At 39.7% G+C, this 25,418-nt stretch overlaps 2 protein-coding genes across 3 annotated transcripts; one reads left to right on the top strand and one right to left on the bottom strand.

Moving 5' to 3' along the window:
• The first annotated feature begins 4,322 nt into the window (after positions 1–4,322).
• On the top strand, positions 4,323–9,189 carry LOC139147095 (uncharacterized). Of its 2 annotated transcripts, none has more exons than XM_070717958.1 (5): positions 4,323–4,486; positions 5,916–6,149; positions 6,839–7,201; positions 8,196–8,233; positions 8,472–9,189. In XM_070717958.1, exons 1-4 carry the CDS (start codon positions 4,448–4,450, stop codon positions 8,223–8,225), a joined length of 666 nt encoding a protein of 221 aa, XP_070574059.1. In that variant the 5' UTR covers positions 4,323–4,447; the 3' UTR covers positions 8,226–8,233; positions 8,472–9,189. The 2 variants fall into 2 exon arrangements, with proteins under 2 accessions (XP_070574059.1, XP_070574060.1); XM_070717959.1 differs by having other exon boundaries at positions 4,372–4,490; positions 5,926–6,149.
• Positions 9,190–9,768: 579 nt separating this feature from the next.
• Positions 9,769–18,464, bottom strand: LOC139147094 (uncharacterized). Its single transcript, XM_070717957.1, has 4 exons — positions 18,275–18,464; positions 12,845–13,451; positions 11,586–12,336; positions 9,769–10,473 (listed from the first exon to the last, which is right to left on the bottom strand). The coding sequence occupies exons 2-4, from the start codon at positions 13,427–13,429 to the stop codon at positions 10,460–10,462; spliced, it is 1,350 nt and encodes a 449-aa protein (XP_070574058.1). The 5' UTR covers positions 13,430–13,451; positions 18,275–18,464; the 3' UTR covers positions 9,769–10,459.
• Positions 18,465–25,418: the final 6,954 nt, after the last annotated feature.

Genomic DNA, 25,418 nt, shown 5'->3' with positions numbered 1-25,418 from the left:
CTTATCAGGGATTTTACGGGTTAGTCAACATCGCGAAAGATAGGAATGGTTACTTTTTCATTAACATCACTATCTTTCCGATGTTGACTAACCTCTGATAAGTCCACGGATTAGCATAATTAGTTGTGTTGACGAATTAATCACAACATGTGTGTATGAGAGATATACGTCCTTGTAATGGAGTGTAAATTAAATAAAGAGTCACAGAGGCTAGGTTAGGTTATATAACCATTTATTTTATTTACTCCGATCATTCAGAGCATGAAGAAAGAAGAGAAAATGATAGAGAAAACTGTGAAAAACTCAGTAATACTTAATGGGTCGCCTGCGTCTGACGGTGATTTGTGGTTGGAAAACGAAAGAGTTGGTAGAAGACAATAGAAGTTGAAGTATCGCCTCTACCGTCCACTACAAGGGGCGTGGACAGCCAACAAAGGTGTTCGTTATCAGCGGTGTTCGCAGTCGATCTCTCAGCGGGTGCGCGAGCTGGTTTTCTCCTGTCTGCAAGAGTGGAAAGAGCAAGCAGGTTATTTTTTGCTAATCAACGGGTTTTGAACACCATTCTCTTGTTCAGTGGCTAAAGTTGAAAAGAAGCCTTGCTGGTCGGAGGACATGTGTACGGTTATTTTTCTCGGATTAGTCGTTGGAAAGGACAAAGGACTGAAAGGAATGTTGAATCATAGACAGTATGGTGGATGAGCTCCCAGTGCAGAGAGGTTTCCTGTCGGGAATGGAGAGAGAAACTAGTGGGCGTAGGAATTTTTTTTTAAATTGTCGCGGAAGGACAGTTGTGAACAGCTTGCATGTTCTCCTCTAATTTTGTTTAAAATACGATGTCATTTGCATGTAAAATCACCTGATTACAACTTATAAAGCTGGCTGTCCCGACTGAGGCACCGTGAAATCTTTGCCACCAAAATCTTGTATATAGCAATAAGATAAATACATAGCCTGACGTGAAAATTGTTGGATTCAGTTTTAAATACATATGCCAAGTGTCCCCACTTTTGTAGTGTATGCATCGTCCTTTTGAGCGTTCTGGTTTGCGTATAACCGCAGTAGATGACTACATTTCATACATTTCAAACTGATATCTTTGTTGGGCAGTTGCCTCCACCCTTGTCCGACCTATAAGCTTATCATTGAAAATCGACGTCAAAACATTGTCTCGTCAGCCGAGTAAGATTTAATGAACGTTTTAAAAGAATCGCCTAACAATATGACATAGACTTGGCTTGTCGCCTGTACTTCACTTGGATTGCCGTAATCTGTGGAGTAAAGATGCAACGAACGTTCATGCTTATCGATGATAAGAAGATTACATCAGTTGTATGGCTTTACGTTGTTTGACATGAAACAAGCAGCGTCTGTAAAAAATGAAAGACGAAACTAGCATGAATCTGGACATTTGTCTGATATGTGACCAAAATACAACGTGTGAATTAGATTTGCAACAAGTGTTTGGGTACAGATATATAAATATCAAAAAAGTAAATTGTAGGAATAAACTTCGGGACATTGTCCTGTTGGTGGTGATGTGAATACGAAACCCACACCGCCTGTGCCAAGTGACTAGTGGGCCAAGTGATCCAGTCTACCGTGTAAATCAGAAGAATTAAAAATCCTCATATTGAACAAAACAGAGATGGCAATATCTTTAAAAGCATATTTTATATTAAAAATGATATTAGATACTAATTATCGTGAATTGTTTTCCAAATGCTATAGTAGTAGCCTAAATATATTACATACCAAGTAGCAAACAATTGTGATCACAATACTAATTAAAATCGAGCCAAAAATGCCGTCGACGATATATCTTTCTCACATCGATCAACCATGGAGGAACATACAAGCTAGGGTTCCCACACACTTCACACCAAAACCACTTCGCACCTAGACTGTTGCCTGGCTTTCCTCGCCAGCTTAGTTACTGGCTAGCCAAGGCGTTCACCCAACGATCCAACAGCTTATCACTCAGCGCGACGTCTACTGATGTTTAGTCCTTCAATAATGTTTGATATGCCCACAGACTTGAAGGTGTACTTCGCACCATACCATCGACATATCGTCCCATACCATTTCGCAGGAAACCTCTTCGCACCAAAACAATCTTGTACCAAAACCTCTTCGCCTAAGGAGTCATGCCGCCCGAAAATGGATAATTATCCATTTCTAAATAGCCTTCAACATTTATAAATGAGAAAGAAATTAATATAGGTTTGCGATGTGAAACATTTTCATAACCCACATTCTTCTTGGACACGTGACGTCCATAAAAGAGGTTAAAATAGATGGGCTGCTGTTGTCATCGTTATGTTTCAAATGACATCAAAGTGACTTCTGTCACGCTCGTAGTTTGTAGAACAAAGAAAATAATATCGGTCTCCAAATGGAAAAACTACAAAACCCACACTGATCATAACACTTTGACATCATGTGATCGTATCTCGAAAGAGAAACGTTCTGTACTTTTTTACAACATTTCTGTTGTCATCCGTCTTTCCCCAACAATTTCAATGTAAAAGTCTTAGCTTGTAGGAGTACTGTTGTAGAATCATAGACCCTAGAAACACTAGGGTCTATGGTAAAACCAAGAAAATAATATCAGTTTCCCCTAGTGGAAAGTTGCAAATTCCAAAGCTCAAATGTGACTTGTCTCATATACACTCGAGAATATACCTCGTATATATTTTAACATAGCCACGTGCAAGAAGTTGAATGTCAGGAAGTAGAGAAATGTGGCAGTGGATAATCAGTCGAAAAAAATCTGTGATGAAGAAAAATTTTATGTTTTTTGTGACCGTAAAAATCAAAGACTGTCAAATAGCCTCTACTGCTGTTTATGGCAAATAAACCAGATATATGGACCGGTGTAAGATGAATATAACCATACTGCCACAGCTCAAATGACCAAGGTGTGTTGAGATTTTCTACAGACAAACTTTTCTTCTTGTCTGAGGATTATCCTAGATTATCCTCAACGAACGCCTGCATTTGTACAGATTAAACCTTGGCTCGAAAAGACCCAGGATTAACTATTTGTTAAGAAGATTATGAGGTGTATCTGTTTTTGTTCTCCTTCGAAATTGCAATCGTTATATAAAAAAGTTGCTAGAACCGGTGCAAATAAGGTTCAAATGAATGCCAATAGCCTTATCAAACGTGACGCCTGCCAGGTTGCCATCTCCAAGCTGCGTGGTCAAAGTAAAATACGGAGCCATGTAAAAGCACAAGTCCCCCCAGGGGCAGTGTTATAACTTCGTTTTCATATAATTTGTACAGGACACGGTCCCGTATGTGGAGGGATGGACTTGGTTCAAGTCTGTGATTTGTGAATGTTTGAGTGGAGTGAACGCAATGATTTGTATTCTGCTTTCATGTGAAACGCGCGCGTGAGTGGACGCTATGAGTAGGGTGGACGCGATGAGTGGGGTGAACGCTGTCAGCGGAGTTTCAATCCGGCAGAAACTAACTCACTACTGCGCAGACTCAAACGTGACGCATTCAATCGCTTGGAAAACCTGGCGTGAGCTGCCAAATTCCGGATAGGTTTGAGGTAAGAAATAGGAGAGACACAAGAGAAACTATTATAAATGCTTTTATTTTTTTAAAATTCACCGACTTGAACCAAGTCTAGTGGAGGGACTGTGTACAGGATAAAACTGCAAGTCTGTAATTATGGTAAAACAAAACAATAAAGCAAAACAGAAAATGGCCAATACAAAGTCGCCGATAAAACAAAGTGCCGATGGGTAAACAGGGTATAGGACAACGAATTCAGAACAAAGTTTGTTGTGCAAACTTTCGACAAGGTAATAGGCTAGATTTCTATCGCGCTGTTTACACATTGATATTAAGATTTTCATTAAAGGCGGAGCCTCCCTTTAAAAGGGCGCCAACCTATGGCGGCGTTCATCGTGTAAGTGGAGACCAAACAGGCAACATGAGGGCACACGCTCCAGAAAATGCCACTTTTTAGTTTTTTCGGACCGCAAAAACGCTGACAGACTGCCAAGCGGTCAGCACGAAGCTGCTGACGATCGAACCCTGTGGTTATATTCAAATTCTAACGTGACTGGAAGACGTTTTTTGAGGAAATTCAAGTGTGGTGCTGGGGAATAAATGACCATTGGCAATTTGAACCGACCGTCAATCAAACGGTTATATAAGCTCTATTTGCAGGATTACCAAAAGGTGACAAAGATTGAAATCAGTTTGTGTAATTAATGTAATAAAAATCAAACATCGTACTGGCCATGTGTTTGACTGGGAGGAGAACTCCACTAATGCGAGAACCTGGGATTGAAAAGTGCGGCTTTAATATAAGGAGCAAACAGTCAGGGCAAGGTGAAAAAAGTGTGAATTGGGGATTAAGTATACGGATAACATAAAAAGGAAGAAACGCCAACGAAAAATCAGTCACGTCTTCAACTTACTGTTGTTCATGAGAAAACGACTGACTTATAAGTACGTCTATTACAAGGTAAGTCGGTCATACTGTTGTTAGAAAATGTCGTTATGACATTGCCACGAATGTATGGTCATTGGTCTTTTCGTCTTACTTTTTCCTTTTTTAAAGTACTTTGAACGTTGTTGTTGAGATGCTACCCAGGTAAGTTTGATTGAGGTGAAATCATCTAAATTGTTATTCTACAACTGCACCACGTCTGAGCCAACACATTTTGTAGTACAAAGAGTTTTCTACTCCGACCAAGCATTTCTGTCTCTCTCGATCTCTTTGTCGTGTCAGCTTGCTATTTTATATCAGTAAGTCCCACAATAAGATGTTGTGGTTCCATTCGTATATGAAGAGAAAATACAACCAATCGGTAGCTATACCGTGATTAATCCCCGGTGGTGGCAGTCCCCGGGTTGGTGGGTACCCATGCGCGTTACCAAATTCACGGAAAGGGGGTGTTTTTCTTCAGTCATCTCGGAGATTCTAGGTCCGTGAAATCGAGAAAAAGGGGTACTTTTTCAGAGTAACCTCCGAGATTAGGGGTAGTCCTTTCATAATCTCCCTAGGACACTAAATCTGGTCTAGTCTCACTCACAAAGAAAATGAAAAACATGATTGTATACAAAGTCAACCTCCAGGGTCAACCCTGGAAGTCAACATACTAACCTCCTAGATTTCGAAAATAAGGGTATGTTTTTTACAGCTAATTTCTCCCAGATTTGCCACAAATAGGGGGTGTTTTTCTCAGAAATATTCTAGGAAAGGGGGTACTTTTCAAACTTGGGTAACAAGCATGGGTACCCACCAACCCGGGGACTGCCACCGCCGGGGATTAATCAGCTGACACTCGCCAGAGGTAGCGAGAGTCCATACACATGCGCTAAATACGACCATTTCTGTATTTTAGTGTATCGAAAAACTTAAAGAACAATAGTAAAATCGATGCGATACATCGATGTGGTCAACGAATTTTAAGTACAGTTTATGAGGAAAGACTGTATCACATTACACTGTCTAGTAGTATTAATTTAAAATGTGATCTTAGCAGTTTATGAATGGTTGATTTCTGTCAAACGTTAACGATGACATCGATTTTCTTGAAACTTTCTTGTTCACATTTTCTACGTTATTGGATTGTAATGGAACCTATTGGCTTCGTTTCAAATCCACACAATATTGAAATTCATGCATGAAATTCATTCAGCAGACATTCCTATATAGTATCTATGTGAACGTCGGTAATCAAAGTAGGCTATCACTGGTAAAATAGATTTTAGATGGAAGAACGTCTGGCCGGCGAAGTGTCTTCGCGATACGGACGTGTTTCTTTATGTCACTACGTCTTTACGATAACACTAATGCTTCACGATAAAGAGAAAATTGATATCGATTTTAACTGCAGAAAGTATATCCATAAAGCTGATAATTACTGACAAGTTTCTTCTTTCGACAGTTTCGTGTAAACAAGCGTCACTCGTACGAAATGAAGTTCACAATCATGGTAGCATTGTCACTTGTAGTGGCTCTGAGCCGGACTGAAGGAAAACCAACACAATATCAGAAAACAGAACAAGAAAAGCCTACGAGCACTTGGACATATTTCGGAGAATTGAAAGAACGCCTGTATGCCAAGACAACTGCCGAATATTTGATCAAAGAAGATGTTGAAGAAAGCAGTGGTGTCGATGTGAGTGAAGATCATCTCATTTTCAGTATTTTCATGGAGCTAAAAATGATTCCAATCCGTAATTCACATTTCTCTACCGTTTGACATTAAACAGTAACAGCGGTAAACAGTGGATGGTTAGGTGCTGTGAATGCTGTGCCACTCAATCCTGTAAACGCTGAAGTAGAGAACCAGTAATTGCGCTTGGTGATGACAATTGCTGGACTGCTATGCTAATTAGTATTTTAGCATAATTACTGTAGTTTGTTAGTTGCAAAAATTTTGTTTCTAAAATCTCTACCATAAAGGCATACGCAGGCATTGGTGGTGATAGAACTTAAGTTTGGCTCCGATTTCAAGCCGAATGACATGTAACATTCTACTCTGTACACGCAAACAAACAACAACGAATATTTGAGTTTTAACTTTGGTAAACTCATGGAGCAATTTGATTAAAATCAAATGTAGAGTACGGTGACCAGTAGTGAGAGGCGACAGCAAGAGAATACCGCGCAAGTACAGGTCGCTGTACTCTACAATTGATTTTAATCAGATTGAATCGTGGAACTACCAAAAGACCTCCATGGTAAACTCAACTATCGCACATATAGTACATATAATTCTGAAATCATGACTGCCATCTTCTGCAAAAGTGACACCAATCGCTCAGTAACGTTAGTATAGTTACATCTATTGATATTGACTTGCAGGTGAGCGAGAAAATCAAAAGCAGTAATGAAGATGAAGGGACTGGACAAAGGAAAAAGAGTGAAAAACTTCAACAGATAGCGCCACGCAGGGACACTGGGCCACATGGGGACATGGAGCCATGTGGTTTCCAGATGGACGCATGCGGAGAGATTAAACGACTCACTGAAACTGAGCCACGCGGAGAGATGGAACCACGGGCAGAAATTGTGGCAGCCAGAGAGATAGAGGAATTGACAGATAAAAGAGAGCAAAAGAAAAGTTTCAGTGTTGATGGTTGTACAACCGAGACATGTGAAGCAGAAAAGACTTCCGAAAATAGAGAAGTGGCAATCTTATTCACGAAGGAATTCCATGAACTAGAGGTACGAATACATCTACAGTTGCAAAGTATACATAAATGTTTGTGTATCAGTATGTGTGGTACTGATTAACGAATCGAGCTCTCCGTTATGCCGGATGGGATTAACTTTTGTTTATTCGCGTAGAAATATCATGAAGGGGTTTTTCTAGTACATTTGTAATTTATTCTGCTCTACGTGTAAGCAATGGTGTGAAGTGTCTAAATAACTGGCACGGTTCGCAATCCCTGGGATTGCCTTTGTTCTAGTCTGTAAGAGAATTATGGAGGTGTGATGGCCTTTAGTTTTTCATTGAAATTGTAATCTGGTGGGTAAATTTTCTGATGAGACAATCTGGTGTCAACACAGGCCTTTAAATCCCCGTTCGTACTTAATCCAAAAACCTTACAACGTATTTATAAAATAATTGCAATTTCAAAGGAAAACTAAGGATAGAATCACCTCATAATTTTATTTCCACCTTAGTCCATTGCCTAGACTTGGTTCAAGTCGGTGAATTTTAAAAAAATAAAATCATTTATAATAGCTTCTCTTGTGTCTCTCCTATTTCGTACAAACCTATCCGGAATTTGGCAGCTCACGCCAGGTTTTACCCGGCGATTGAATGCGTCACGTTTGAGTCTGCGCACTAGTGAGTTAGTTAGCGTTCACTCCACTCATCGCGTTCACCCTACTCATCGCGTCCACTCACGCGCGCGTTTCACATGAAAGCAAAATACAAATCATTGCGTTCACTCCACTCAAACATTCACAAATCACAGACTTGAACCAAGTCTATCCATTGCCATGCAGCGGGCGTTAATTTTGTGGTAACAAAAGCCGTTACCTATCGCACATGATCGGTGGTCAAAACACACGGTGATATTTCAAAAATTGTTAGCCTATCCCCTTTGTCAATTAAACATAATTCACCAAATCATTTGAAATGGGCATTGAGAAGAATGTAGCCATCCTTCACAATCAAATCGGTAACATTGTGATTATTTTATATTTTCAGGGAAAAATCAAGGAAGAAAAAAGCGCTTGACAGAGGAGGTAGGTTCAAAGGCAACTACATTTAGAAAAGTCTGGATTGAATTATTTTGATGATGCACAACGAAACGTATTAAAGTATTCTAACACTCTAATTGGCAACTCATCTCTGTGGTAGTTTCACGAATTGTACAATTTTGTCATTCTTTTCATTACCATTTTAGTACATCGCAAAAAAAAGAGCCCGGTTATCAAACGTTAACAGTCTTCTCCATTTCTCTTTTTCATTTTGTCCTTACAGAATACAAACAAGAGTCGGTAGCTGGTAACGTTTATCGGAACCTAGACCTAGTTGATATCATTGATTACTTTCCTGCAATGCTGTACAGTTGTTTTGCTTAGTTTGTTGAAAAGAAAATATCACCAGGTGTACAAGTCATATTCCTAGTTTGGACCTTTTCTCTGTTGGTCAATTACAGGTTAGATAGCCAGGCAAAGATGGGAACGTGAGAACTTTTTTGATATGATCATGTCATCTTATAAGTTGCACACCGGTATATCGTCCATTGTAGGTTCTATATTGCCACAAACTTGACGCATTCTTGTGGTGTATATTTTAAGTAATGAACTCTCAGATTTTGACTGTCATACTGCCTTCCTCGGTCTTGAACACATTATAACCTTCATTTTGAGAATGGACATTGAGCAACATGACACAGTTCCTCTATCCATAGTGAATAGAGGGATTCTGAACATGACAACCATTTCAGGATATTTTCTTCATAACCGGAGGTTGTCAGTGAAGCCGTGTTTAAATTTCATACACTCATTTACTTTCATAGTGTCCAGGTTTGCCGTGGGTTAGGTGAAGCTGTCGTCCAGCTTAGCGAATACTCTGATATTTACAAAAATATTTACAGCTATATCATTAATCTCAATATTGATCTGTTTCATTTAAAGATTTATCATTGCATGATAAGTCGATTGCATTGATATAAGTAAACCATCTGTTATTTCAATCATGAGTTCTCTCAGTCTATTATTTCAGCATTGTATAGCTCTAACATGATACTAGCTTAAAATGTCTTTAACGAGGTGTAGTTGTGATCACTAGATCACCGTTCCAGTTAATTGAAATCAACACACAACTTCTCCATATTCCTCCAAGATCACTGTCGATTAATTGACACAAATTTAAACACTATTTCAGCTGATCACCGAATAAATTGCTAGTTGCAAGCTGTTGTCCAACCATTTACCGTCATCGGAGAATTTTTGCCGATGTTCATACAACTTTTTTCTCAGACATTTTGTGCCCCGATGCAAGCTATTCTGTTATCAATAGAATTCTCCTCTGAAATTTGACAAGTCATTCCCTTCACTGCCTCTTCAATGTGTACATTTCGTCTCTCAAAACGACGTATTCCCATCAAATCCAGCCATCACACAAACCAGTGACCTATCAAAACCACCTCACAAGCCCTGATAGACGCATATCATACGCACGAGCATTTTTCGATTAAATCCAATAGTGACGATGCTGTGAGTGATAAAATCACTCATTGCAGAACACAGAGATCGACCAAATGAAAGCATGGTTAAACATATCAATATATTTTGTTTATTTTACCACAAATTACAAAAGGCAGGTATACAAATATGTACAAAACTAGGTTAACTTAGTAAATTTTGCAAACAGATTACTTCAAAAGTTGATATGTTGATGTTTAAATTAAAAATATAAAATCTTCCTCTATCAAAGACTTGGATAAACATCAGTAGTTTAGAAAAAAATAAATAGAATACCTAAATCTTAATTTCTTTTTACTGTATTCTGCCGATAAGATAATGCCACGTCTCTAAGTACAAAATTATGTTCAACTTGCTTATTTTTGCAAATTGATGTAAAACGTTTAAAAAGAAATTCAGATGAATTTTGTCAGCATACTCTACATTGCACAAAATCACATAGTTAACAGATGTAGTTATGGCAAGTCAAGGACTAAAAAAGCAGAATTCAAAAACATGGTAATAAATGGCAGTGTATACGAAACATGGTAGCCTAATAGCATAATGAATTTGCCAAATAATGATTAGTGAAGTTTCGTTCATGAAAACATCTGTCTCCTGATTCTCCATTCGTTGAAAACAATCACACTGCCCATATATTTTCGGAAACATCAGATCAGTTGTTGACCATATCTCCCTATTGCTGTTGCACCGTCCTCCTCTGAGGCTCCCTTCAACACCTCGCCCCTCCGTTAAGAAGTGCAAATTGTAAACTTCGAGTTATCCTGAATTTTCTGAAAAAAAAGACCAAGTAAAGTGAACGTAAGTGTCGTGACTGTGTTGGAGTTACAAATATAAGTAGTCAAGGGTGAAAAAAATGATAAACATCTTGCACAACTTTGAGTTTAACCACTGGTAATATTGTTCTACAACAATGAAGAATAGTTTGTAGACAGACATGTATTAGGGACCGTTCAGTTTTTACTGCCTGGGAGGCCGGCAAAATCTTGTCGCCAGTGTTCAAAAAAATGTAGACCCCCTGCATTTTTCGTGTAACAAAAAAAAAATTGATAAACCCCCCCCCCCTCCCGGCTGAAAAATAACCAAAACCCATATGTCAAATTTACCCGCACGGTTTGGATTTGAACTCCGGTACGCGGCGCACTTTATTTGTGTAGCAGAGATGACAGTGCACAAACTTCCCAGCCACAACCATGCAAACGTCTGTTAAGACAACTGTAAGGCATTTTTTAACTTCATTTCCAAAGACAACTTATGTCCATTGACATTCAATGTATAAGCTTAAAGTGAACTTTATTGGAGTGGTTCGCCAAAGGCAGCCTTCCGGTTAAGAATGTCATGGGCCATTACGTAAAGTTAATTTTTTGTAATGGACCGCCAAAGGTGGCCCGCTGGTAAAGAGGGTCCATCATGGCCATTGCATGAAGTAAACCTAAATGGAGTGGGCCGCCAAAGGCATCTGCCCGTTAAGAGGGTCATGGGCCATTACATAAAGTCGGTTTATTGTAGTGGGCCGCCAAAGGCGGCCCGCCGGTAAAGAGGGTCGATCATGGCCATGGCATATATTGAACTTTATCGTAGGTATTATGTTTTTGAAAATGTGGTGACCCCCTTTCCTACCAGTGAAAAAGCGATAACCCCCCTTTGCGGATTCCAAAATTACGATGACCCCCCCGCTGGATTTTGCCGGCCCCCCGGCCGTAAAAACTGAACGGTCCCTTACTGTGACCCTATAGCCACCATGGTTTGCATCCATTGTGATTGTTGACCTGTACACAGGGAATGGGGCGCGAACAACATAACTGAACATAATCGCCAGGCAGAGAATATGAACTACAGTGCTTCATGAGTGTTTAGGTCTTTCACTTGTATCGTTTGACTGTACCTTCAAGTGATTGATTTAGTATCCTCAGAATGATGGCTTTTGTCAATTTATCTGCATATTCTGCCTCCGACAAGCTTGTATCAACACGAGCACCGACATTGTCATCTCTCATGGTTGGTGGTGGTCGCTGGTCCTCTCTCATGGTTGGTGGTGGTCGCTGGTCCTCTCTCATGGTTGGTGGTGGTCTCCGGTCCTTTCTCATGGTTGGTGGTGGTCGCTGGTCCTCTCTCATGGTTGGTGGTGGTCGCTGGTCCTCTCTCATGGTTGGTGGTGGGCGCTGGTCCTCTCTCATGGTTGGTGGTGGTCGCCGGTCCTCTCTCATGGTTGGCGGTGGTCGCCGGTCCTCTCTCATGGTTGGTGGTGGTCGCTGGTCCTCTCTCATGGTTGGCGGTGGTCGCTGGTCCTTTCTCATGGTTGGTGGTGGTCTTCGGTCCTCTCTCATGGTTGGTGGTGGTCTTCGATCCTCTCTCATAGTTGGTGGCGGTCTCCGTTCCTCTCTCATGGTTGGAGGTGGTCGCTGGTCCTCTCTCATGGTTGGTGGCGGTCTTCCATTTTTTCTAGTGCCTTGGTACATCTGCTGCTCTAACCATTCTTTTATGTCTTTCATGGTCGGAGGCGGCCTTTCGTCTCTTTCATTTTCTCTCATAGTTGGGGGAGGTCTTGCATCTTGGTTCAGTTCATTTTTTTTCATGGTTGGGGGTGGTCGCCTAAAATTGCGTGCAAATTCCTCTGATTCATCGCTCGATTTATCCTGTGCAAAGAAAATATAAAAACCATATTGTGAATGGTATGAAATGATTTACAAGTATTTCAGGTTTCAGACGACCTCTGTCTTTATAATGTCTTTAATCTGTGTCAAAACTTGAGTGATCAAAATATTTTCGATTCGATCAATCTCTGACCATGCCCGTATGAGCTCTAATTCTATATATTAGTGAAACTTCGAAGATGCTACGGCTCAAGATCAAAATATAAGGAAAATATACACTGGGTTACTTGAAATATGCTTTCCATACTGAAATTACATTGACAGCGGTACGATTATACACACTGTGGTGTCACATTGTGGTGCGCGTGCATTGTAATCTGTTAAACCTAAACACAGTTTATGCAATAATGAATATATGGAAATGTTTTGGAAAGATTTATACAGGACTATAAGAAGATTGTTTCCTGATGTTAAAATACACGTATTGATTACGACATACCTGGATGCCAACGAAAGGGTGAGTAACTGATACAGAATAGCATTTAATTACCTGATTTTGCAGTATGCTCCATATGTTCTGCAGCAATACGTATTTATATGGGTCAAACAGTGTAGGTCTGCCATTGGATTCAGATTCGGAGAGGGAAGGTGAACCACCGCCGTCTTGCGAAGGAGAATTAGTTGGCATTTCTACATTGGAATCAAATTCTGACAGATAACTGGGTCCACTTTCATCTGAGTCAGACAGTTTGCTTTGTTCATTATAAATGGGTTTGTTTGGCTGTACCTTGTTTGCTTCTGATCCCAATGCTTTATTGAAGGCATTTTCAGAAGTGGCACGATAGGGTGAACTGATACGAAGTGATTCTGCTTTAAGCTCCAGCTCTTCGATCAATTGGTCCAAATCTTCTAGTAGTTGATCCTCATTTTTCCTGTCCACACCTACAGTTTCTTCAGTTTCCCTTAATTCTTCCCCCGGGTCGACGATATTGATGTCATTCATTTTTAAATCGTCGAGTGCATCTAAATTACGCAAAACGTCACCTGCGTCGTTTGTGCCCATCAGTGCTCGTCCCTCGACAGAGACATGAGCAAAACATAGCGTCATCAATACACAAATGAACGAAGTTGCCATTTTATCGGTGGAATAGTCCAACCTAAAAGAAAGAAAACACACATTAATAATGTCAATACTTTTGAAGACTTGGGTTATGGGTTATTGACATTTTCATACGGTTTTTGTCTCTGAGCATGTTTGTATGTCATTTGCGAGCGAAGATATTTTATCAGTGTCATTATCCGGGGCAAGGTACAACATGGGATGTCGATACGGATGTAGTGTTCATTACATTTCGTAGAGGTCAAAGAGCACTTCGTAGAGGTCAAAGAGCACTTTACATAGTCACGATCTTCAAATGCTTGAGAACACTCTATGATCACTGAAGTGTGTAAATATAGTGGGGTAAAACGTTTGTGCTGACAGCAACAGAATCAACAGGTGGTTACAGTCGGGTGCCGTACTTCTTTGAAACCACGCTCTACGTGCTCAAATAAATCATGAACACGCTACAATAAACATCGAATACTCTTGACAACGGTCTCCAACACCAACACAGTGGGCGTTAGACTTAATTTTACATGAAACGGACATCCGTGATGATATGCATTACTCATATTGGCTTCTGACCTAGTAACCGGGATGAGTTATCAGATTTCAAGAAACATTGCGTTATTTTTAGCCGTAATTCTCACAATCAAGGAAACTTTTCTATCTGTAGATTTGATGACGTTCGACAGTCAGTTGCCTATGTTAAATATAGATGTAGTCGCTATGTGCGTGTCACGTGATTTGTACCACCAACCATTTGCCTGTTTTCCGGACGAATGTCCGAGTGTTTTTAAGTGACATTTTTGTTTTTACCTACTCAAATCGTAGAAAACAACGAAAATTTCAGTTCAAGTTGTTTCTAATTATACAAATGTAGACCCCGGAAAACGTTGCAGCTGGTATTATGATATAACAAGAAATGCGTCGCAACTATAATGTACTTCGATTCTCAGAACATTGCGAAAACAAACGTGTGAAACGATGTCGACGATTGTGTCTAGTATGTAAGTGGAAAGGATAAACTGAATACCCGAACCCATGGTTGTCATTATTGTTAGCTTTCACTACTTTGATTTTACTTTCTGTTCAACTTTCGGCAAATTATTTTAACTAAGTTTCAATGGCTTGATTGGCGACGAAGCACTTTATAGCAAATATCAAAAATGTCTTGTTTCATGATTGATATATTATATGTACCACAAACGTTACTGTCACTGCCAGCATTAATGATCAATGTTTTCATTTTATCTTCCTATCATTGTCATTTTCCACCCAGGGACCATATTAGCGATAATCAATCCATTTCTTGGCATTCCCTGAGTACTTATTTAGCCAACTTAATTTGTCTTTTCAAACCAGCTGCCGCTACGAGGGGTGATAAGTCATATAACATGTGACTGCCTTACCTCGCTTGGAATCTGAGTCACTGAACACACTATTTACAGAACAACTATTAAGTACCATTCCCAGGACACTTACAGGTTGAATCAGAAATATCAGAAACTAAACTACGCACTAGGATCACACATTCAATTAACACTGACGTCACTTAACATATGCCAGCTTTCTAGTTCCCATGGATACTTTAGTCAACGGAAGATGTGCCCTTTGAATAATTTCATTAATCAAATTTTGACCGTGATGACCTGGCACACACTAAATGAGCAAAATCCAAATAGATAAACAGGTGTTGATGGAACAGAGCTACTTAAATCACCAAACATGACAACGATACAACTTCAGGATTTCAACTTCTAAGCTATACTGTCAGCGTATAGTTTGGGCACTGTAAATAGCTAATAGCTTAGCAGTAGATCAAAGTATGTGAACATCACCATGGAAACTGACACACCTGTATCTTTGTAGACATTCCTTTGGAAACGTTCGTTACAAACAATTACTTTGACATGAATCGTTCTCCAAAAATTCCACCATGACATTTTGGTGGACGATAAAATGGGCAAGCTACTTCAGGTAAGGCGAACCCAACCCTATGTTGGCCACTCCCTGAAATTACCATAAGCCATTTCACTTTTATAGCTGTGAGCACCAAGGAAACTATACCCCTAGACTAATAAAGTATATATGCTCAAAATGCCATCACCAGATGGCTGAGAATTATTTTAGATTCACTCAGGCAATATTCCTGTTATTATTGGAAAACCCATGTATCATACGTTGCTTTACAATCGCTCTTCTGTGAAATGTTTGGATGATAGAGAGTAAGTCCTATGAACCCAAAACCTTCCCTTTGTATTGAAAGCTACAGGAACAGATAAAATTTCAGCTTCAACAATCTATACATTATTTTCATTTGGAAGTAAAATTGTGACGATACCGACAGTCTTCTTTTGTACTTTCAGCTGGACACGCCATAGCGATCATTCCAATTACGCTAGGAATACACCTGCTTGAAATTGGCAATTTTTATGTTACAATAACAGCAACCTAAACTAGTGTCGCTCCTACCTATTAAAGATGATTATCAACATGATGATGAAATCAATGATCGGAACGGAAGTGTCCACTTCGCATTCCCGCCTTATAATAGGGTTGCAATGGTATCTCGTGTCAAAAATTGGGGCGCATACTTTAATAAAGTAAACACTCGATAAAGACGTCCGGTGTGTACTCTGGGACTGAGCAAATATTGCTGTATAAGTCTGAGTCTACGTGATTTATACAGCTATGTTGATGAGATTCGGTTCGCGCTCCCTAGAGACTACTATGGGCGGCTACGTCACGTTATAAATAACTTTCCGATACCTCTCATGCGCAATTTTACATGAAATATAAATCAAGTTGACGCAATAGTTTTTCAATCCATAGTTTTTGTCATTATCGTTAAGTAAACTGATGGAGGAGATAATTTGATGTATTAGTTTATTTCCCACATTCGCATTTAATCTATGTGTTCAGATAAAACGAGGCAGAAAAAATAAGTTGCTCTATTTCTAAACCGCGTGCTTGTTTTATCTTCGCATAAGGAGGCATTTCAGACAGACAGTGAAGAGATTCCAAGTTAGAACAATGGTGACGTCATTTTGAATACGGGAATGAAAACATTATCCTACATCTCGCGATGAAAGTTCCTCTAAAAATGAAACGTTCCTCCTCGCCTTCATTTTTTATAGTTTTTGTAAGCAAAGGAAAAAAATTGAAAACTGCACTTTGGTATATCAAGGTTTTATGTAAACCCGGACTTCATTTTGACGGGCCTAGTTTTGGATCCCAAGTCATTGACTGCATCAGAAACAAAATCTGTGCAAATTGAGGTGCATGTATTTTGTCAAAGCAAAGACGGCAAGCACAGTTGAATGTGAACTACGCTTGTCTTGGCAACGATACAATAATAACCGTTAAAGATTGGCTAAAAATAGACCGAAGCCGTTAATTCAATATCCCTTCCGACAGTTCTCTTGCGAAATAGTTCCTAAAGCTTTTCGGTCAATAAGTGCACAAATGAAGAAAAAGTATTTAAAAGTTTTGAAGTGTTTTTGTAAACAAGGGTGCATAATTTGAGAACACCGTGACGTACATGTTAGGTGAGTTCATTGTGAGCGAGACTAAAGAAAACAATAAGGATTAGATTTTATACGTCTGAAATTCCATTAAGCTTTAGAGATGTCTATTTGCTGAAGAGATTAACTAACCTAACTGTACAACTAACATTACACAAAAAACGTAAATGACACGAGGTACATGCTATGGACATAGCCATTTCACCGGCCATATCTCCTCCTTCAGTTTGTATTTATTAGTTTTCAATTCAAATGGCTTGTTCTTTCAGAAGCAGTGTGCGTTACCGAACATCGACTCCCTTAATTTGTTAGACTGACCTTTCACCATGAACCTGAATAGGAGTCAGAGGAGATTACCAAGTCTCACTTCTTTTGTTTTTATTCAGCAGTCTATTCGAACTAGATTGCAAGTCTCTAATGACGCTAATTGAAGACCGTAAAAGGGAGTGCTAGTGAAAACTCATGTGAGCTATATGGCAAGATATAATAATTCTGCTGTTTTCCAATAATGGCCCAATACATTGGAGTCTATATGATTTTTCCTGTTATCAAGGATCGCAAAACGTAAACCGCGACCTTCCCGTTTTAAGTTGTAGAAATCAGCTAGCATAAATTAAACAACAACGTATCTGTTGGCTGGCCAAATTAGACTAAGTTACTAAGTATTTATTCAAACCTTTACCACGTGATTGAAGGTAAACTAAATGTTAATACGTTATTTGACAAGTCAAAGATTCATACCATGCATATGCCAGTGTTAAATTTGTACATTGTGAAATCAAGTTTAAAAAGCGAGGTTGACCTTGACATGGCAAGGACACTGCCTATAATGAGAGAGAGAGAGAGAGAGAGAGAGAGAGAGAGAGAGAGAGAGCGGAACGGTCAGCAAAACCCCGTTTGCATTTACGATCAATCCTCGGGTATTGGCATTCTTGGCGCGCAAACCTTTCAAATTTGTACCGCACTTGAAATGACATGTAATTTATCAAACGCTGGTACAATGGAAAAGCGATTCATGGTGTAACTTGAAGAGCGGTTCTATTCAAAGTATCCGAACCAATGAGTCTCTATCGACAACTGACAAATTCCAATGTACTTTCAAAACAAATGGCAGTTTGAAATTTAAACTTGGCCATCCTGAAAAACCAACTTTCTCCGGAAACCATCTACATCGTTTCAGAACCAAAGACAGTATCAACAACGCAATTGGTGCGTTTGCTTCTTTCAAATTTCAGTTGAGCGCTAACGTTTAAAAACGATTCTTCAACCAATAGTGACCATAAACCTCTGGCATATAAACCTAACAGTCATCCATTAAGTAGATGGCGATCAAGACAACACTTAAACATACCGCAGAGACAATCAGCACCCTCTGAATTCTTCTGTGCCTTCCTGAGAACGAATTCTTTGACTTCACGATTCTGCTTTCTTCATACGTTTACGTACAGTGGTTGAGGTGATAAGGCAACGATGACCAGTCAAGGAGACCTGATGTGATCTCTACCGATGAACAGTGTACCTACTCGTGCAGGCAACCTATTTATATACCACCTTTCAGATATGCAAATTTGGTCATTGAAAAGCAGTAAGTTCCGCCCCAAATACCAAAGACTCTGACGGAGTGGGGAGGGTAAAATACGATGCATATTAAGTAACTTACTAAGAAACCTTGTAACCAGGATACGAATAATCTATAAATAAACAAAGAGAAATATATTCTATACAAGGAAAATAATTACAATTCTATGATCTGTGTGAGTAATTTTCATGTAAAAATTTTCATTTTCCCAGTAATCGCAAAAGATAGTACGCACGGTTCAAAATAGGGAGGTTTGTCAAAAACTACAATGAAATCACATTTTTGAAATACTTAGTCAGCAGAAACGAGTAGGATATATTGTTTGGATATTAATTTCATCATCTCTGTGTTCGATTTTTGGCAAAACATTTTTCTTATTAGACGTGCATTCTTAATTATCGGCACCAAATGAATGTTCTATTCAACTTGAACACATCAGGGAGTGGCGCGGTGAGTTTACTACCGTGATTGCCGTACCCACACCATCAAGTAGAGTTATCAATCGGTGAACTATTTTTAACTTGGGGACCTTCAAACAACCTCACCGGAAGTGTACCTGGTTGTGAAATAGTGGTGTGTTCCACAGAGTTAACACACCGCACGCGTAAATGTTCCTATTGAGAGGCGACTACCGGGCCAACCTGAGACTGGAATGTCGGTACTGTCTCATTTAGTAACATCCCCTCCCATATCATACCGTACATTTGACAAAGAGTACGTTTCAGTGTAGTCTGACTTTACACGTTGAATAGACCAAGGTTAGAAACCAACGTACTATCCAAGCCTCCATTGATAGAAGGGAAGATCTTACTGTCCACGCTCTTACGTAGGCGTTTCGATATGACCGTATGGTCATGGCACTATCATGTGTTAATGGTGTTCATTTTTAATTTTACACCAACACTGAACTTGAGTTATGGACATTCTTGAATAGGAGATAGCCGTGCACGGCTAGGCTTGATAAGGCCATTGAGTCGACCAGTGACGTCATCACTCTTAAATGTTCATGACGCAGAAAAGAACTCAGAGTCTGTTTTTCACGACATCATTAATTACCAAGATCAAATGAATGTAAATTCATTTGTTTCACTTGCAAAGAATCACTTTGTTCCAAGAAGTGAAACTGTTGGTATATCCGGCTATCCGGTGTCCGACCAGCGAATCGACCATACCGTACGTCACGCTTCATCTGAGAGGTTATATTGTCTTCCTCGACGTGGAACGAAATAAAAACATCATCACCTAGCAACGACCTGACGCATGGCCAATAGCTTTGTAGAAAAGGTGTTCACATCACAAGGTATTAAAGTTTAACAGTCATCATCATGTGAAAACTTTTAAATCAAAAGAAGAAAAAATTGGGTCAAGTTTCAAATACATGTAACAGTGTTTAATATCTGTTGTGAAGCCTTTAACATTGAATTCTGTTACCCAAACAAAACGGTGGACAATTTGTGCCATTACTACTGTACATATTAGTTATTTTATGTTACACACGGAAGCAGCTTATACGCTGAAGAATAGACAGGCACATCACAAAAGGACTGCCTTAGGTCCCCCCCCCCCCCCACAATCTTTCCCGTCTGGGTAGGATATATCTTGGTCCCATCACACACTGTGGAAAACTGTACAATGAAACTAATCCTAACCCCAACTTACAACCTCAAGGTAAGTTGATTTGGCGTGCTTACTCTGATCTTACCGTAGGAATGTTCTTAAGGTAGTTTTGACAAAATTTCTGTTCATAGCGTTATGATTGTATCGCTCAACAACTTCGTCTGTAAAATCACAACAGAAAAAAACCCAATGCGATCGATGTGTACGTGTGAGAATATAAGGAAATTGCCGCAAACTAATCTGTGTTCAAATGGCGGCCATTCAAAGTGTGACTCGATTCGAAAAATGTTTCTAAATTTTAACAAATATGGGATTTTATTTTATGCTCAGCTTTATCAGAATGAGTATTCAAGCGTAATACAGCAAAGAACATGGGATATTGAATTTAATTCTGAAAATACAACTAGGAGGTATATGTCTCGACGCAACGGTGTGTCGTGACAAGAAACCACGTGACAAGGAAAGCGGTAAGTTGGTAAGTGGTACAAGGTGTACCATAGATTTCAGGTTGATGTAAGGGACAGTGCTGAGGCATGGGTGGCTCAATGCAGGATGGAGTGGTAATAGAGGAAGGGGACTTGTACCAGGTAGAGGGCGGGGGGCGCGATACTAATGTGAGAAATCCTTCTACAAGAGAATAAAGAACAAAAGTTACAAATAAGAAAATCTTGTCTTTTAGAGTTTAAAACAGCCTTGTCGAACGACACTAATCAGTTTGGTTGTAATGGGATTCCTTTCACATTAATAAGTAAGGCCAAACGATAAACAGTAATTTTATTCATCGTATTTTTCTCGTGAAGCAACTGAAGCAGCATGCAATTTTTTACAAATCATACCCAATAATTCCATGACAATTAAAAGTGATTGCGAATAAATATATGTCCGGAGGGAAACAAACAAGTTTTTTTCAATGAATTTATTCATTTTGTACTGAAACATTTGCTGATGAAGTGTCGCTTTCCCATTCGCTGGTTAAATTGTTTGTACACAGATGGTCCTTTAGTGAACCTCCTGTGAGTGGCACCAGCTTGCAGCTAAATAGCGGGGGCGTGACAGTTTGTCTATTTCGCAACCTGGTACTGTCAGTACCTATGCAGACTTTGGCACGTCACCAGAATCATTAAATGTAAAGTGATTTGACATTTTAATTCAGTGATGAAATCTACGTTAAAGATACGATGAAAAACAAAATGGATTGACCCTAGGACGGCTTTGCTCGGTGTATAAAGGTTAAACACCAAGTTGATTCACGACTTTTAGTTCTGAATTGGAATCAATGAAATTGATTCTCATGCAGCTGGAGGTTGTGCATTACTTTCTTGCCATAAATTATTTCTCTTTTCATCCCTTTGCCATGAGCGACAGCAGTAAGTGCCATGAGCCGATCAGATATATTGACCCCATTACCATAATATTCTCCGTCAGTACTGAGTACCACATTTGTATCACTCTTTACCTTATCTTTAGCGCAACTTTCTGATAATTTAGTTTTATAGTTCGTCAATCAAAAGTCTCCAATACCATTGCGTAATGAATTATTCACCTCGCCCTCGATCCCGACAAGCGCTACCATCGTAAGTAGCTAACAACTTCCTTGATCCTTGTTTATCGGTGACTTTTTTCGGGAATGTCGACGACAATAAAAAGTAACATGCATGGAGAGCTAGACGTTATCATTTTCATTTACTATTTAGGTACCATCAAACCTGATGTGATCGTTTGTCAGCAAAAGGAGATTTATCCCACATGTATTCTCAAATATCTACTCTGCAATCTCAACATCACAAACATTTTCATATTAAGTATAACACCTTACTTACAATCTGAACACTTTACCTAAGAAAGCTTCAATATCTACTCCTTGTGAATCGAATATCGTATAGTTAAGACAATGACACAAAGGTCGCCGGTTTGCGGTATGTATTTTTTTTCAGTGAGACTCTATCTACACCCGTGACCACTCCTTGTAATGTATTGTGGTGTTTTTTATCTTGCTAATGTGAAATTAATTTAATTTCTTCTATTTATATTGCATCGAACAGTTTAAACATGTATTAAATATGTAGCCTTAGTTTATTAACTGTGTATGTCTGTACAAGCTAAGGCTGCATTTGAAACAGTGGGAGTCGGTTCCACTTATGCACCACATTCTCTACTTTCTCCACTCAATACTCCTTCTTGCCCCCTTCCATTTTATGTTAGTGTCATCAGATCTACCGAATACCTACACACGTACAGCTAACTTTAACAACACACACATGTCTTTGGCTTAGCCTGTTTCTGGGCTAGCCTAGACCCTATTTCTTCGCTTTGGCCTCCGTGCCGCCGGAGTGTGGTCAGAGGCACGGAGGCCAAAGCGAAGAAATAAGGTCTAGATTAGTGTCTGGCTTGTAATAAATCGTCATGGGGACGTCGTGGCGAGGACTGTGGCAAGAATACAGGATATCCACAATAAACGCACATTTCCGACACACCATAAAGCCAAGGATTAAAATTTATAGCTGCGGTTGGTGCAGGCCATTCCTTTCATTAGTTAAATTCTATAAATAAAAGTGGGTCTTGTCTGTGTGAGGAAAACTTTATTATGTTACGTTCCGGCTGTAGCGTTGGGTGTGGCTTTCAATAAAGGTTTGCATTGAATATCTGACTCGCTTACTTCCATGCAAGCTTCACTGCAGCCAAAAAGTTACTCTACGATTTGTGTACTTTCAAATCACACGTTTCATTTGTAAGACCACAAACGAATGAAGAATCATTCTCCCTTACGATTGACTGCCACCCCTAACCTAGATGAATAGGAAAGGTGTTTATTTTTTAGATTAAACATCCATTGATCCATTTTGAGCTTTTATTAATTAGTTTCTGGCTTGTCTGGCCCGGTCATCACAGACATTTTATGAAGGAACGATATAGGAAATAATGTTATGCGGGTAGGCCTGCACCCTTTCTAGACCAAATATGACTATGATTCGCACACTGACTTCAATGACTCAGCGAAATTCGACTTGAAGGGGCGACGCCTAAAAGAAAAAAAGAGAAAATCACAAATAATGGCCTGATTTAGGACAATACTTTACTCACTATGTGCATGGTTAATGCTATGGTATTGGATTAAACGTTGTTGTGTCGTAGGGAAAGAAGGGAGGGACAAACACAGGGAGGGGATGTGAGGAAAGAAGTTTGTTGAGTCCTATCAAATGTAGACAGAGATCTTTAGACATACAACGTTCTTCTCCGCACCATTTCATGGCATATGGGAGGGGAGCACACGTTTGTCGACAGTGTTAGTCACCATGTGGTGTCTCATTTACTCTATATTCCCTGAAGTATAGCAACCACAATGATAGCACACACAGTTGAATTTGGAGTACAAGAACTCCTTTTTGCATATTAAAGACCATATGCATTTATATAATGCGTTCGCATTATATAATAGTTTAATTTCATACCTTGGAGAAAGTCATAGTCACTGTTGCATTTGCATTCATTGATCATTTTTGCTTTATAAGACTTGCGTGGGAGATGCCATCACCTAATAACTTGATTTGCAAGGACTGATTGTTAATAGAATCAGACTTGTGGACACCTGGTCTTGCGTGAATCACTTCACAGTATACGTGTTGTCAGCTGCGATGTCGCCGCTATACCCGGATTGGCACCGAAAATCAGCCCTATTAAAGTGTCGGACAGCACTCACCCCTGCATTGGGTACAGGTGTACTACCAAGCACAATTAGGCCTACAAATTTTACAAAGTTTTGTTACATGGACGTCTTAAATCCACATTGTTTATTTTGATTTTGTACATTTTGTACAACAATAGTTGTGGACAGAAGTTGTGTTTGAGAGAAAAACTGGGATGAAGTCTACTTTTTCTAAATACTGTCTCGGTCAAAAGTCTATACGAGGCGAAAGGGGGGTGCCGCAAAATCGCGGTACAGATGTGCATACCCCTGGGTCAAAGCTGGGGCGTCCCGCAGCTGTCTCGCCAACGTGTTTGTGATTTATCCATGCACGGCCATGCGTACGTTTTGTATTCAGTATTAGATCCGTGATTTAGTTTAACCACAGAGTATCATAGACAGAGTGGCAACACTTGCATGCCTTTTGTTCCATGGTCGTCTCGGTAGACTATTGGCTTTTCATATTAAAATGAGCTTCAAAGGTGTTAAACTTTTTGGAGGCTTTGTTTGTGGTTGATAATTACACGAGATTATGCGAAACATACGACGAGATGGCATCGTACTGCCAGTCGCGTAGCAACCATAGTTACTTTGTGAGCTCTCAGGCCAGAAACACTGCTTCTCGCCAATCAAAACATAACACGCCAGTAGTTTCATAAACATGTCCTTTCTTGACGCACGTGTAAAAGACGGTATGACTGACCGTAAACCATTGAGTGAAACCAGACAGTATCGATAAAAGACTTTCAAATTTGGTTCAAACACACTCATTATATATTCATAAAAATATGAGAGGAATTTTTAAAACGGTAAAATTTATTTTCCTGAAGCTCAAAACACTCCCGTTTTTGCCAGCACATCAATTCCGATCAGCACCACACGACAACAACAACACAAACTTTGTCGAACATACTTTCGCTTAACAATTGGTGAAAATCCGAAAATTGCCGAAGGGTGCATGGTCGGCACTCTTCGGAAAAGAGAGCCAAGAGCTTCGTGAGGCGAGGCAAACACGGATTGCTTACGTAACCGCTTCACGCCTTAAACAATAGGTGTTGCCACTCTGTCTATGATACTCTGTGATTTAGTTTAACCACATAGAGGGACTGTGATTAATATTCAACAGGTGCGTAAGTGGTGTTTGGCTAGAGGCCAACACGCCTTCTGATGAACCGCGGGTCGAAGTATTGCTAACCACATATACTATAATATAATGATAAACTTCAATATTTGTTTGCTCTCCTCTTCCAAAAATATGTTTCTCTTGCAAAGTTTATAGCAATCGTTCGCAGGCTTTGAGGTGACGTACTTGGCCTTACCGCAGGTGTGTGAGTTTCCGATATAAATACCACAGGCGTTATGTTGACTGGGTAGTTTGTAAAAGTGTAGTTTATGCGACGTTCTGTTCCGTAGCCTTAAGACTACGGAACAGAACGTCGGAACAGCCTCGGAACAGAACGTCAGAACGTCGCATAAACTACACTTTTACAAAGTACCCAGTCAACATAACGCCCGTGGTAAATACGACAGCCGACATAGTTGTTCTAAGCTCGAGGGTAGCGGTGGACAGGCAGTATTTTAACATATAGCGAGGCGGGGTAATTCAATAACTTGAAA

Source organism: Ptychodera flava, chromosome 13 (genome assembly GCF_041260155.1).
Source record: "Ptychodera flava strain L36383 chromosome 13, AS_Pfla_20210202, whole genome shotgun sequence".
In the NCBI taxonomy this organism is placed as follows: domain Eukaryota; kingdom Metazoa; phylum Hemichordata; class Enteropneusta; family Ptychoderidae; genus Ptychodera; species Ptychodera flava.
Note: the sequence above shows the minus strand (reverse complement) of the source record. Positions and strands in the feature narration are given on the sequence as shown.